The sequence below is a fragment of the Benincasa hispida genome, chromosome 8, assembly GCF_027475165.1.
Source record: "Benincasa hispida cultivar pf3 chromosome 8, pf3_genome.v1.1, whole genome shotgun sequence".
Taxonomy (NCBI): Eukaryota; Viridiplantae; Streptophyta; class Magnoliopsida; order Cucurbitales; family Cucurbitaceae; genus Benincasa; species Benincasa hispida.
Window position 1 is genome coordinate 50465857 of NC_143485.1, and position 14472 is coordinate 50480328.

A 14472-nucleotide genomic window follows, 5' to 3' on the forward strand; every position below is an offset into this window, starting at 1 on the left:
ACTCACTTTCCACAAAATTAATACAAATACAAAGTTCAAATTTCACGAAATAAATTTTTATTGAAATCTTGTGCAAACACATATTTACTAATTAGTATTTTATATTATATATATATATTTTACTATTTTTATATTATTAAAATATTTTTATCTATTTTCTAAATAAAACTTTAAAATTTGCTACTTTTCTTGTGAGTCCCGTACAACAATTTGTACGCTTTGTAGCAGCTTGAAGCTCAATGAACTAGGCTCGGTTGACCTACTAACAGTAAGTTTTGGGCCTCTTCATCCCAGCCCATTACTACAATTTATACGGCTTGTAGTGGCTTATAAAGTGGGCTGTTTGTAGTTTCAATGAACGAGGCCCAGTCCATTACCAATACCAACTCTCGACCACGAGGTATAGGTTTTGGGGCCAATGATAGATAACTAATTGGGCTTCACTGTGGTATTTGGGCCTCCTCAGCCCAGCCCAATTCGTGCGGCTTAATGGTATGCCTTCTGTAACTGCAGACGAAGAACTTACAGTTCGCGCTCCAAGAGCTGCGAGCTTTTGAAGCACCCATGGAAGAAGTCGTTGAGCAACAATGTATCAGAATTCTGCCTCACAAGCTTGTTCTCCAGAAAAAAGAGCCGGCTCTTCAATGGCTCATCGGATCGCCGTTTCTATCGCCTTTGACTATCGTCTCCACTCTCAGATGCATCCATCATTTGTCTCCACCTGAATCTCTGTCGCCTGATTTCACCAAGGAAGCAGGTAAGTACCATTATGCGAGTTTCACTCAAATACGGCCCGAGTTAGAAAAATTCTTTAGTTCGATTTATGATTTTGATTGGACTGCACTGAACCATGTAGTCTCGAGTGAATTGGAATTTTTCGAATTAGAATCGAGAAACTTGTCTGCTTTTTTGAGCAGAAGAGCTGCGGACGTTATTATTGAAGGGTTTTTATATTATTGGAGCATTGGTTGTTGGAAATTTCAACGTACAAGAACATGCGAGCAACGCAATTGATGCGGCGCGGAGATTGAGTCAGCTTCTATCTCACGGCGAAAAGACAGAGAAGCAAATATTTATTGGAGCGGCTGCCGATATCAATTCTACAGATATTCACTTTTTCGTCTCCCAGTCTGAAAATGGCACGAGCTTGGATTCTGTTTCTTCGGTCATGTACGAAAATAATCCCGAAAAATATATATGGGAGAGAGGTTGTCTACTCCGATGCGAATTGCCGATTAGTATACCGCTCTATTTTCCTCTCGACAGTCCATCAGGTGAAGTTAAAACTGTGGTTTTGTTTAGGTGCCATAACCTTTATATGTTAGAAGGATACGATGCTTACACTTTCTCGGGTTTGGTAAATGTAAAGCCTCGTTAGCTAGAAGTGCATGAAATGATTGTTATTTACACGTTAGATATGCCAGTTTGTACAAATTGATTGGGCTTCATAACTATTGGTTCGACTAGTGCGCTGGGCTATATACAGGACTGTGTTGTTCTAGCTGGATATCAGCAGTTTACACTCTGGAGTCATAGTAGTCTAGCTGATATCCTAAGATTCAGGAATTTTACATGTACAAAAACGATGTTATGACAGTGGGGGTTTATTCAAGATTGTTTATATCTCTAACAAGGGTACCAATCGATCAAATCGTTTGTCATTTAACGTTCTTAAATGAAAACTAAAAAGTACTCAGCGTGCAGGGCTTTGTGTGCAAACTATCTTGCATATATTTCTATCAGACACCGTTGTTAGATTAAACTCCTTTTTTAAGGGTGTATGGACTTAGTTTTATGTATGCCCTTGTGTTCTTTCATTTTTCTTTTTGAAAGTTGGTCTTTTATACATGTATTTATATATTTCTATCAGACACCTGCTTTCCTGTCTTGAAATTCTTTTCCTCATCTCTTTTCTTCCTTTCATTAATGAGCAAGACACTTAATATCATTTGAACTCCTATATCTTTCAGATGTTGAAAAGACGTACATACATGCCACGGAATCGGTTATTTCCAAGTTGAGAGACTCACAGGTGGTATATATAGTGGAACCAGTATACAAAAACTCCACAGAAGACCCTTGTCCAGTCATTCTACGTGGTTCACAAATGGATTTTCAAATTAATCTGTCAAAGTTTAGGCATTTGGATGATGGCAGCCAAAATGTTGATGACATGTCTTTGCCATGTGCAAACTTCTGTTTAAAAAGTAAAACTGAGTCCTCAACGTTTTCTTCACAGGTATTGATTTTTTTCCAGATTCGAATATTCAAAACAGATGTTTTATAGCATGAATGACTTCATGTGGATATAAGGTTGTGGGTGATTCTATGAGTGTTTTGCTTAGTTTCACCTTAATCAATTAGAATCTGATCTTAGCCCTAGTTTTCCAAAAGTTTTTTTTCTTAGAATGCAGATATAATCCACGTAAGTGTTCTTCTAAATAGCTCGGCAAAGTCTCAAAAATCTATTGCACCAGTTGTAAAGTACTTTCCAGGTAGTTATTGATGTCAGTATTTACTTCGTACCTTCACCTCTCCAGCCTTAAGTGGTAACAAGCAGATGTTTGTCATGGTATAGGTGTTGTTACCACTCCTAATGGAAGTTAAATTTATGTACTTTCAGCTATGGACAAGACCAGTCTTTTGGTTGTCGACTTGAAGGCAGAAGTTCTCTGTTATGCTGCCAAGTTTCTTCCATTGACTTATGCTGTTTCAGCCTTGATCATTCCGGGTTTAGTTGACCAGTTAAACTCGATGAAGAATGCAATATTACCCAACCTTGTAAAGCAACTGCCTCAGGTACAAACCAGTTTCTACTTTCCTCTTCTCAATATTTTATTTAAACAAGTCATTTTCCTTCTATTTGCCCTTTTCTTTTTTGCCAAACTCGTATTGTATTTGCACATCTAATTGGTTATAGATCTCAGGAGCCTAATTATGTCCATACATCTGATGTTTAGTCCTTTTTGTCCTTTTTGAAAATAAAAATCATAGAGACGGATGTTTTGCTTTCTTTCGTTAACTTAAAAGGATCTTTTGCTTCTGCAGCTAGTGCCATATCATTTTTGCCCTCCTGGATTTTTTCATCCAATAACTGTTATCTATGAACTCACTTATGGGGAGACTGAAATGAAGCAAGGTATTGTGCTTTCAGCTAGCTATTGAAGTTATGTGACCTCTGATATGCCAAACGGCCCAAACTTGATTATTGACATTATATGGTCGAAAATATAAGTTAGGGTGATGATAGTAAATTGTCATTTTATTATTATTTCTTTTTTTTTTCTTTTTTTTTTTTATAAGAAACAATTTCATTGATGTATGAAATTACAAAAGGTGAGGGGGGAAAAGCCCCGGGTCAATGGAGTTGCAAAAAACATCTCCAATTGATAAGAAGTGAATCAAAACTATAAGAATGGAATAAGTTAGACAATTTACACCAAGAGATAGCAATGAAGATGACATGGTCTAAAAAACGGTCGAAATGTTGAGCTTTGTCGTTGAAGATCTGGCTAGTAAATTGTCAATTTGTGTTTCATCTAATTGTACAGGTCAATTAATTGGTATGTATCTCCCTATTTTCTGATTTTTATAGGGCCGGCAAACCATTTGCTTAATGCTTCAGAAAACGCGATCTTTAATTTATTACTATCAGAATAGTGTATTTTCTCTAAACGGGAGAATTCGAGGAGGAATTAGGAAGCTTATGATATTGCCGCGGATGTATTCTCCTGTTCAAATTATTGTCATGTGTTCAACTTTAATCATTATGTAAATTTTTCCATTTACCTTATCAGTGGAACTAAGGAAAGCCCTACACTTAAGATTAGGGCTACCTTTTGATCGTCCTGTGCTAAGAATTGCTAGTGCATTGGATTACTCTGGTAGGAAGGACAATTTGCCGCGAAAGGGTGAGAATTATTCAGATGCACGTACAAAACAAAACTTTGTTCTCCTTTCTTGTTTGGCGGACTTTCAATGCTTGATCTATTGTTATCAAATGATCTCATTAGGTTCCTTTTTGCTCAAGGATGTTCATATTGGAATTCCAAGCAGCGGTGGTAGGTGGCCAATGATTGCCCTCAAATATTGTTTTTTCTGTTACGCTCTTAGACTCTTAGTTAATCAGATATAAACTATGCAGTTTCAGGTGGCAAAATGTCTCTGGTTCAGGGGTCATATGAGTACCATCATTATCTTCAAGAAGGTTTCAATGACTCGGTATTGGAACTTTCCATTGACCTAGAAGTTGTATTATACTAAGCTATCAAAAACACAATGAACTTAGTAGTGACAGATGTGAACTTGAAAGTTAGAATTTATTTATTTAGTTGAGACTGAAAGTTATAAAGTTAGAAAATGAACTTGAAAAGCTCTTATTTATGCTGTTAATGTTCTATATTAAGAATATTAATGTTTAGGGTTTCGCTGAAATTAGAAAACTTATCCATTAAACTTGTCATTCTTGCTAAAGATGGTTCAATAATATTATAATTAGGAAGCATTGTAGTTTCTTGAGAACCCAGCAACCATGTGAATTTGTTCGTGTAAACTTATTTCCTTGAGATTACAATGACCATGTAAATTTGTTTATGTAAATCTATTTATTTTGTAGAGCATGCTGTATTAAGTAGCCGTTTGACTATCTCTCTTCTGAAAAAGAATAATGAAGTCAATATAAATTTATTCCTCTGCATATGACGGATAGAAGCTTTGGCCATTTTGTTTGTTTTGAAGGACATGTTTACTCTCTGCTGATGTGCTTCTTTATGGTCAATGATGTGTTAAAAAATATATGCCAACCCCTTATAGGGTGGAATAAGATAGATTACTTGCACTATTTCTTTTTTGACTGATTATAATTAATAATTGTGACTATAATTGCCAGAGCTTTGCTAGTCTGAAACTAATTACTTTCACCGTTACCCTGATGTGATTATAATAATTACTACATTGTGCTGTAGGGCTGGGGTTGTGCTTACCGGTCTTTGCAAACTATCATTTCATGGTTCAGACTCCAACACTATACATCCATAGATGTTCCTTCACATAGGTATGAATTAGCTTCCCCCCACCACACACACTAACGCGGCTGCTATAGGTGATACTATTACAGCTTATGTCCATTATTTATGTCCATAAGCTTACCTTAATTCAACTACAGCTATTTTCTTCATTAAAAGTTCTCTGGCTGCTCTCTATTCAAAGCTCCAAAAGTTTCATTTGATGCATTTGACTGGTTTTCCTTTCCTTGAAAAGAAAACAACCATACAAAGATTGCATTTGATTGTTATCCACCAAGATATCTTAATTGCCAGCACAGATTGAACATACCAAATATTTATACTAGCAATGTGTAAAACCCCCCATTGTATTTACCTATAAGAGGAGGGACAAAAAGGGAAAATCACACCAAGAATCAGTTAGGGGGATAGTGGAATATGAAGATACGGTTGCAAGGTGCAAAATGGTAGAGGAGGCCGTTGGGGGAGGGACCACAAAAGGCTAAACAAAAAGGAGAGAACGGAGGGAAGGAGGGTAGGGAAGAATTTGCTGAGAAAGGAGATACAATTCTTCCGGAGAGGTTTCCAGCATCTCTCGAAATCCAGGCTGGGATATCTTAGTTTTTCTTAATTCCTTGAGTGTTTATTTTTGCACATTTTATTTCCTGTTCTGTCTGAAATTTCTTTCTAGAATCTGGTTGCTGTCAAAAGGTTAATAAATAAAAGGTTGAGGAATTTGTTGTTCACTGTTTGTTCTTTTATCTTAATATCCATTTCTATCTTGATCGGAAGCTGGTAAGGGAGTAGGAAAAAGGCCAGTAGCCTAACATTTTGGTATCAGAGTCGCAACCCTGGGGAAAACGCGCGCCATGGCTAAAAGACAATTGGAAGAGAGGATGGATACCACGGAGAAAGAGATGGCATTGCTGAAGGACTTGTTGCTTGGTCTGTGCAAGAATCTAGAGAAACTCACTGAGGAGGTACGGGAGAACAATGTAGTTCGAAAGAAGGAGTCGACATTAACGGAGGGGAGCAACCTCAAATTAAAAGGGAAGGTAGATGAAGCGGAGTCCTCTCAAATCTCAGGAGGTGGCAGCTTGGACAGAGGTAAGTACAAACGTTTGGAAATGCCTTTGTTTACAGGTGACAACCCAGAGTCATGGGTTTATCGAGCGGAGCACTTCTTTGAGATACACGAACTCTCCGATGCCGAGAAAGTGAAGGTAGCAGTGATTAGTTTCGCCCCTGATGAAGTCGACTGGTTCCATTGGAGTAACAATCGGAGAGCCATTACCACTTGGGATGAATTAAAACGGAGGTTGTTTGAACACTATCGGAAGGTTGGAGAAGGAAGTCTATGCGTGCGATTACTTAAATTTGGCAAGAAGGATCTTACCAAGAGTATGTGAAGAGGTTCGTCAACTACTCGGCGCCATTGCTGGACCTATCGGAGGAAGTCTTGAGGGATGCGTTCATGAACGGACTGGAACCGGAGTTGCAAGCCGAAATCCTAAAACCTTAGACGATTGTATGAAGGAAGCCCAGTTAGTCAATGATCGGAACATCGCGCTTAAGTTGGCATTGAAGGAGTTGGGCCGAAGTGGGCTGAACCAGAGAATGGGCCTAAATGATAAAAAGGAAATGAGTGAAAAAACCCAAGGAAAGATTACGAACAACCCGCCCATGAAGCAGATCGCGCTGCCGGTGAAACCATTAGTCCCCATTCTGGCGAAAAACAATGTTTCCAACAAGAAGGAGGCTCCAATGAAGAGGTTGAGTGACGCGGAGTTCAGAGATCGCCTAGACAAGGGGCTTTGCTTCCGTTGTAATGAAAAGTATGCACCCGGGCATCAATGTAAATTCAGGGAATATAGGCAATTGATGCTGTTTATAACCAACGAAGAAGAGGAAATGGAGGAAGAAGAGGTAACCGAGAGAGAAGAACCAGCTGAAATGAAGAATGTTGAGGTGCAGGAGAAGGCTGAACTATCGTTGAACTCCCTACTTGGGTTCTCAGCGAAGGAACAATGAAACTTAAAGGAAAAATCAGAGGCAAGGAGGTGGTAGTACTCATCGACTCGGGAGCTACTCACAACTTTATCCATCATGATACAGTGAGGGAGCTTGGGATACCCGTGGAACAGGAGAAGAAGTTTGGAGTGGTTATAGGAAATGGAAGTGAAATCGAAGGGAAAGGGATATGTAAGGGGGTAGAGCTCACGCTTCCAAACTTAACGGTGAAGGCTGATTTCTTGGCTATGGAGTTAGGAAGGATGGATGTGGTACTTGGAATGCCTTGGCTGTGTACCACAGGTTTCATGGGGATTCATTGGCCCTTGTTAACTATGGCTTTCTAGTCAGAAGGAGCACAAATCATGTTGAGAGGGGATCCCTCCCTCACTAAAGCTGAAGTATCCTTCAAAATGTTGAGTAAACAATGGGATAAAGAAGATATGGGCTTCTTAGTGGATTTCCAGCACCTTGAGATTGAAGGCCTTGAAGGAACAGAGGAAGGAAAGAAAGAACAAACCCAGCCTGCATTACCTATCATGATTCAGGAATTATTGAACCAAAACCAAGATGTCTTTAGCCTACCCACCTCCCTTCCTCCTAAAAGTGCAGTTGACCACCGAATAACCATCAAGGAGGGTACCAATCCAATCAATGTGCGACCTTATAAGTATGGACATGCTTAGAAAGAGGAAATAGAAAAGTTAGTTCAGGAGATGTTACAAGCTGGTTTCATTCGGCCCAGCAGGAGTCCCTATTCAAGTCCGGTGTTGCTGGTGAAAAAGAAGGATGGAGGATGGCGTTTTTGTGTAGACTACAGAAGGTTGAACCAAGCTACAATAGCAGATAAGTTCCCTATCCCTATAATTGAAGAACTACTTGATGAGTTACATGGGGCTCCAAGCTTGATTTAAAGTCAGGGTACCACCAAATCCGTTTGAGGGAGGAAGACATTGAGAAGACAGCATTCAGGACATACGAGGGACACTACGAATTCTTAGTCATGCCGTTTGGGGTCACTAATGCGCCTGCCACATTCCAATCATTCATGAACCAAGTCTTTAAACCATTCCTATGCCGTTTTATACTTGTATTCTTTGATGATATTTTGGTTTATAGTCCAGATATTTCCACTCATGAGACTCATTTAGGGGTTGTGTTCAATGTGCTAAGAGATAACCAGCTCTTTGCTAACCAAAAGAAATGTGTGTTTTGGCAAGAGAGGATTCAGTATTTAGGGCACTGGATATCGCATCAAGAGGTGGAAGCTGATGGGGAAAAGACCCAAGCTATGGTGAGCTGGCCATGCCCCACAAACGTAACTGAATTGAGAGGCTTTTTGGGCTTAACCGGTTACTACCGCCGTTTTGTCAAAGGGTACAGCACCAGGGCAGCTCCCTTAACAAGATTACTCAAGAAAAATAGCTTCAAATGGGATGAAACTGCCACCCGAGCATTTGAGGATCTGAAGCAACAGATGATGTCGTGCCCTGTTCTCGCATTACCGGACTTCAATCAACCTTTCATCATTGAAACAGATGCTTCAGGAACAGGGGTTGGAGCTGTGTTGACACAAGGAGACAAACCAATAGCTTTTTACAGTCAAAAGCTCTCACAACGAGCACAAAACAAGTCCATATATGAGAGAGAATTGATGGCAGTGGTGTTGGCTGTCCAAAGGTGGCGACATTACTTGTTAGGAGGAAGATTCACAGTGGTTTCAGATCAAAAGGCATTGAAGTTTCTGGTAGATAGAGGGAGGTGCAGCCACAATTTCAGTGTTGGTTAACCAAGCTTCTTGGATATGATTTTGAGATACTTTACCAGCCAGGATTGATGAATAAGGCAGCAGATGCCCTGTCCCGAGTACAGCTACCTTCCGAACTCCTTAGTTTGTACTCATCAGCCGTGGTAGATGTGGAGCTCATACTAAAGGAGGTGGAGGAGGATGAGGAACTACAATAGATCATATCCTTGTTGAAAGACAATCCGGATGGCAAACCAAACTACAGATGGTCAAATGGAAGGCTACTCTATAAAGGGAGGTTAGTAATTCCTAAACAATCAACCTTAATACCGTCCCTATGCACACCTTTCATGATTCCATACTTGGGGGTCATTCGGGGTTCTTATGGACCTACAAACGCATGAGTGGGGATTTATATTGGCCGGGAATGAAGACTGATATAAAGAAATATGTGGAAGGGTGTGATATTTGCCAAAGGAACAAATCAGAATCTCTAACCCCCGCAAGGCTGCTGCAACCTCTACCCATTCCCGAATTGACCTTAGAAGAATGGACAATGGATTTTATTGAGGGGCTACCGAGAGCTGGGGGTTATGACTCCATATTAGTAGTGGTCGATAGACTGAGTAAAGATGGGCACTTCATTCCTTTGAGACATCCATTTTCAGCAAAGCAAGTGGCAGAAATCTTCATTCAAGAGATTATCAAGCTCCATGGCATTCCCAAGTCGATCACTACCGATAGAGACAAGATATTCTTGAGTAATTTTTGGAGAGAGGTCTTTGCAGCCTTGGGAACCAAATTAAGGAGAAGTACGGCCTTCCATCCTCAAACAGATGGTCAAACTGAGCGAGTAAATCGCTGCCTAGAGACATACCTTAGGTGTTTCTGCAATGAACAACCTACTAGATGGAATAAATGGCTGGCTTGGGTAGAGTATTGGTATAATACCACCTTTCATGCTTCTATAAGGACCACACCTTTCCAGGCCATTTATGGACGGACCCTCATCGCTAATTCATTATGGAGAAACAAAGTCAAGCAATGACAGTGTAGACAGTCTCTTAAAAGAGCAGGACTTGGCCTTGAATGCACTCAAAGAGAATTTAGTGATTGCGCAAAATAGAATGAAGAAGTAAGTGGACCAGCATAGGCGTGAGTTGACATTTGAGATAGGGGACGAAGTTTTCCTCAAACTAAGACCATACAGACAACGCTCACTAGCAAAAAGAAAAAGTGAGAAATTGTCCCCAAGATTTTATGGTCCATATCAAGTGTCTGAGAAGATAGGAGAAGTAGCATATCGTTTGAACTTACCACCAGAAGCGGCTATACACGATGTATTTCATGTCTCTCAACTTAAGAAGAAGTTTGGTAAATCGCAACAAATACAACAATTACCTCCTATGTTAACTGAAGATTTTGAGTTACAAGTTGCCCCTGAAGTGGTACTAGGAGTAAGATGGAATGGAGAGCTGAATACACAAGAATGGCTTATTAAATGGAAGGGCCTTCCGGATAGTGAGGCCACTTGGGAGTCAGTATTGAACATAAGGCAGCAATTCCCATCTTTCCACCTTGAGGACAAGGTGCACTTTGAGAGGAGCGGTAATGTAAAACCCCCCATTGTATTTACCTATAAGAGGAGGGACAAAAAGGGAAAATCACACCAAGAATCAGTTAGGGGGATAGTGGAATATGAAGATACGGTTGCAAGGTGCAAAATGGTAGAGGAGGCCGTTTGGGGAGGGACCACAAAAGGCTAAACAAAAAGGAGAGAACGGAGGGAAGGAGGGCAGGGAAGAATTTGCTGAGAAAGGAGATACATTCTTCAGGAGAGGTTTCCAGCATCTCTGGAAATCCAAGCTGGGATATCTTAGTTTTTCTTAATTCCTTGAGCGTTTATTTTTGCACATTTTATTTCCTGTTCTGTCTGAAATTTGGTTGCTGTCAAAAGGTTAATAAATAGAAGGTTGAGGAATTTGTTGTTCACTGTTTGTTCTTTTATCTTAATATCCATTTCTATCTTGATCGGAAGCTGGTAAGGGAGTAGGAAAAAGGCCAGTAGCCTAACACAATGCTGGTGGTAGGGACACTGGAAGAAAGGTGCTACTAATTTTCATCTCTTATTCTGTAGATAGAATTTTTTCGCTCTAATTTGATCTCAAGGGCCAATTCCACTGTGTTGAATTTTCTCTGGCTGTGTAAATATCTCCTATGTAGCAATGTCCGTATGAAAATTTTCACCTACTCTTCCTTCATTGCCTTATGAAAAAAAGGTCATCAGTAACTGATCCCGCAGCAGAGTTGAGAGAAGAGAGGTTTGCTAGGAAACCTTCCTGTCAAGAGAAGTGGAGTATATACAGTATCCTGGATAATCCTAACAAAGTCATTAGCATCCAAAAAACTATACTAGCCATCTTTCCTACTAGTACACTAAAAATTCACAGGAATCAACTGATTCCCAGTCTGGCTTATTTATCCTCCCCTTAGTTTATATTGCTTCCATCGTCTAGTTTTAGTTTGAATAGTTAACAATTAGTTACTCTCGTTTAGCAATCGACCGCCAAGGGTTTTGCATACTCCCACCTTCCTGTCTCTAGTAACCCATCTCATGGGCTCTTCTCCTTATTTACTTCGTAATAACATTAAGCTGCGGTCTAGCTTTTAGCTGAAATCTCCATCAAAACAAATGGGAAGGTGTGAAGAGATCTTCCCCCTGGCCATAAACCCTCCCATTGCCCTCACACTTTCTCTTGGCTTCCCATTTATGCAAATCCAAAATTTGGCATTCGAGGAGCATCCTCTAATTCACCCAACTTACTCGTTTATTTCCAAATTCTGTTCTCCTCCAGCATTTCCAATTCACCATAAAATTACTACAATAAAGTCTAAATAAACTTTAAACAATCAAACCCCTTCTCTGTCCATCATCTACAGCTCCATTTATCTGGAGAATGAAATCAATTATTGTCCTACCTGAAACAATAGCTATTTGGTTGAAATTGCTAGTACTTTGTATAGCTATTATCTCTAGTTTGAGTTTAAGAATATTTGAGATTCTTGCATAACCAGTTACCCCTTTTTAGGGAAATACAAGAAGCACTAGTGGAGATTGGTGACAAGGACGATTCATTTATTGGGTCACGTGAATGGATTGGTGCCATCGAATTGAGCTTTGTTTTAGACAAATTGCTTGGTGTAAGTTCTCATTTTGGTTATGAAACATTGTCGTGCAGAAACTTGTGTAACTTTTGTGAAAGCAGGAAGTTTAGGCATACCCCGTCGTGCCATCCAAGTAGAAAGGAAACATATTCATTAGATTACTTTGCACATTTACTGTTTTAAATTAACATATCTGTATTCTTTTTATAGGTGAGTTGCAAAATCATAAATGTCAGATCTGGGGCTGAACTTCCGGAAAAATGTAGAGAATTAGCTGCACACTTCGAGAATCAAGGAACTCCTATAATGATTGGTGAGTTCTTCATGGATGATTGATAACTCGGTTTTTATTTTTTTTTTGTAATCTTTGGAAATTGATTAGGTAAATTTGGAATGTGCCATGTAAATTCTCTTGATCTGTTTCTATTGGGCACTTATAAATACAGGAGGTGGTGTTCTTGCATACACTCTCTTGGGAGTTGATTACAATGAAGCAAGTGGAGATTGTGGGTTTTTAATATTGGATCCTCATTATACAGGAAGTGATGATGTCAAGAAAATTGTAAGTGGTGGTTGGTGTGGATGGAAAAAAGCTGTTGATAGCAAAGGGAAGAATTTCTTCTTACATGATAAGTTTTATAATCTTCTGCTGCCACAGAGGCCGAACATGGTTTAATTTATGTTTTTTCCTTTAAGTATAGGACAGAGGAGCAATCGATCTCATATTGTTGTATTTAATATATTATATTTTCCCTTTTCTAAGGATCTCAAGACAGATTGATATCAAAATTTAAAATAAGCGTATGAAAATCTCATATTTAGGCCTAAATGATTCAAAGAAAAACAAGTTGCAAGATTGCACTTCTTTTACCTCGTGCAGTTGTTATCGTACTTTTTTTTTTTCCTTTTTAATAGATAAACATGTATATTTTAAATTTCAAAAAACAAAAAACATCCCAATCTATTTATTTATTTACAACTCAAAGGCCATCTCAAGCATGGTTGCCGGAGCATTATATGCTATATACTTTTTCGTGTGGTTAAATTTCAAGGAAAAGAAAAATCTTCTCCAAATAGGAAGCTTCGACTTTAGACCATGTATATATTTGGAAAAGGTCATAAATAACACTAAAAAGTTTTCATCAGTACACTTTTAAAAAGCTTGTTGAAATAGTTTTTTCTAATGTTTCTTAGTCGAGATTGAGACCGAGCGAGATATATATATCTTTAATAAAGAGATGAGTGAGCTATACTTTAACTTTGTGATTTTATGTAAAGAGATGTGTTGAAAAGAGAAGGAAACTCCAAAATGGGAGAGTGATGATGTTTTGAGCATAAACTTATTGAGCAGGCTGATGTCGAGTTTCTAAAACATTGATCTAATAGTAATAAAATAATATAATAATTAGGGGTATAAAAGTAAATTTAATATTTTATAATAAATTCAAATGTGTGGTAGAATTCAAATTTTCATATTTGAAAAGCATTAGAAAAACATTTTTCAATAAGTTTTTCAAAAGGGTGCTAGTTGTGAAATATGGAGATTTTTTAGAGTTATTTCTAATAAATTTTCATGGGTTTCATTACCCTTCTTAATGGGTTTGATATTCTAAAAAGATTGCATATGGGAGAGTGAAAGTAAGGGGTTTGATGGATGGATGACCCAAAATTGGAGAAGAAAATAAAATTTGTCCTATATTTTGAAATTGAGTTTTTTTTTTTACCTTTTGCCGACATCATACTTGTTGTCCCACTCTCTCTTTCTCTCGTTGTCTCATCGTCTCACTTTCCTCACTCTTTCAACCTCATCTTTCTCTCAACTTCCTCTCTCTAGCTCTCATCTTTTTCGCTGTCTTGCTCTCATCTTTCTTGCTCTCGCTCTCTCGCTCTCATCTTTCTCGTTGTCTCACTCTCACTAGCTTTTTCTTGGTCTTCTCTCTCACGCACTCTCGGTATCTTCTCGCTTTCTCACTTTTTTGCTATCTCGCTCCACTATATGTGACGTTACGAGCAACGTCCAAATGTCCAACGACGACACCTCTGTAATGTTTTGGCAATTGGCGACAAATGGAGAAAGAGAAAGTGGAGAGCGAATGACAAATGGAAGAAGGGAAATTGAGAAGGAGAAGAGAGAGAGGAAAAAAGAAAATTAGGAATAATTTTGTAACTTTGGATGTAAACAAAAGGGCAAAATTTTTTAAATTCTCAAAGTGGGACAAAAACCATTTTGGAGTTTGAGATTAAGTTTTTTAATCAATTATCTCAAAAGTAATCTAGTAACTTTTAAACAATAATAGTACTTTTTAAATAGATAACAATTCAATAGTTTACTGTTAACTTTTTTTCTAGAAAAAAAAATATTTATCAACATTCTTTTTATAAATTTTGAAAATATATTCCCAAAGTATTTTCCTTTTTGGAAAATTTATTATTTAATCAATTTCGATAAAAAATAACTTTGAATTACCAGAAAATTTTAAATTACATAAATCAAAATGAAAATGAAACTCAAGGTATAATAACCAAAATGATATTTTAACATTTATT

General features: G+C 38.3%; 1 protein-coding gene across 1 annotated transcript; it reads left to right on the forward strand.

Moving 5' to 3' along the window:
• The first annotated feature begins 411 nt into the window (after positions 1-411).
• On the forward strand, positions 412-12754 carry LOC120084094 (putative Ufm1-specific protease). The gene is made up of 13 exons (XM_090316496.1): positions 412-757; positions 918-1274; positions 1971-2239; positions 2408-2495; positions 2624-2799; positions 3049-3139; positions 3798-3911; positions 4014-4061; positions 4145-4221; positions 4965-5053; positions 11850-11961; positions 12136-12238; positions 12372-12754. The coding sequence occupies exons 1-13, from the start codon at positions 565-567 to the stop codon at positions 12599-12601; spliced, it is 1947 nt and encodes a 648-aa protein (XP_090172622.1). The 5' UTR covers positions 412-564; the 3' UTR covers positions 12602-12754.
• The last annotated feature ends 1718 nt before the right edge of the window (positions 12755-14472 follow it).

What these genes read in the sequence shown, in the direction of transcription:
- LOC120084094 (XM_090316496.1), top strand. Translation starts at nt 565, where the DNA reads ATGGAAGAAGTCGTTGAGCAACAATGTATCAGAATTCTGCCTCACAAG. An exon ending in TGGAATTCCAAGCAGCGGTG is followed by an intron (nt 4,062 to 4,144) that starts GTAGGTGGCCAA and finishes TAAACTATGCAG; the next exon opens with TTTCAGGTGGCAAAATGTCT. An exon ending in AAGAAGGTTTCAATGACTCG is followed by an intron (nt 4,222 to 4,964) that starts GTATTGGAACTT and finishes ATTGTGCTGTAG; the next exon opens with GGCTGGGGTTGTGCTTACCG.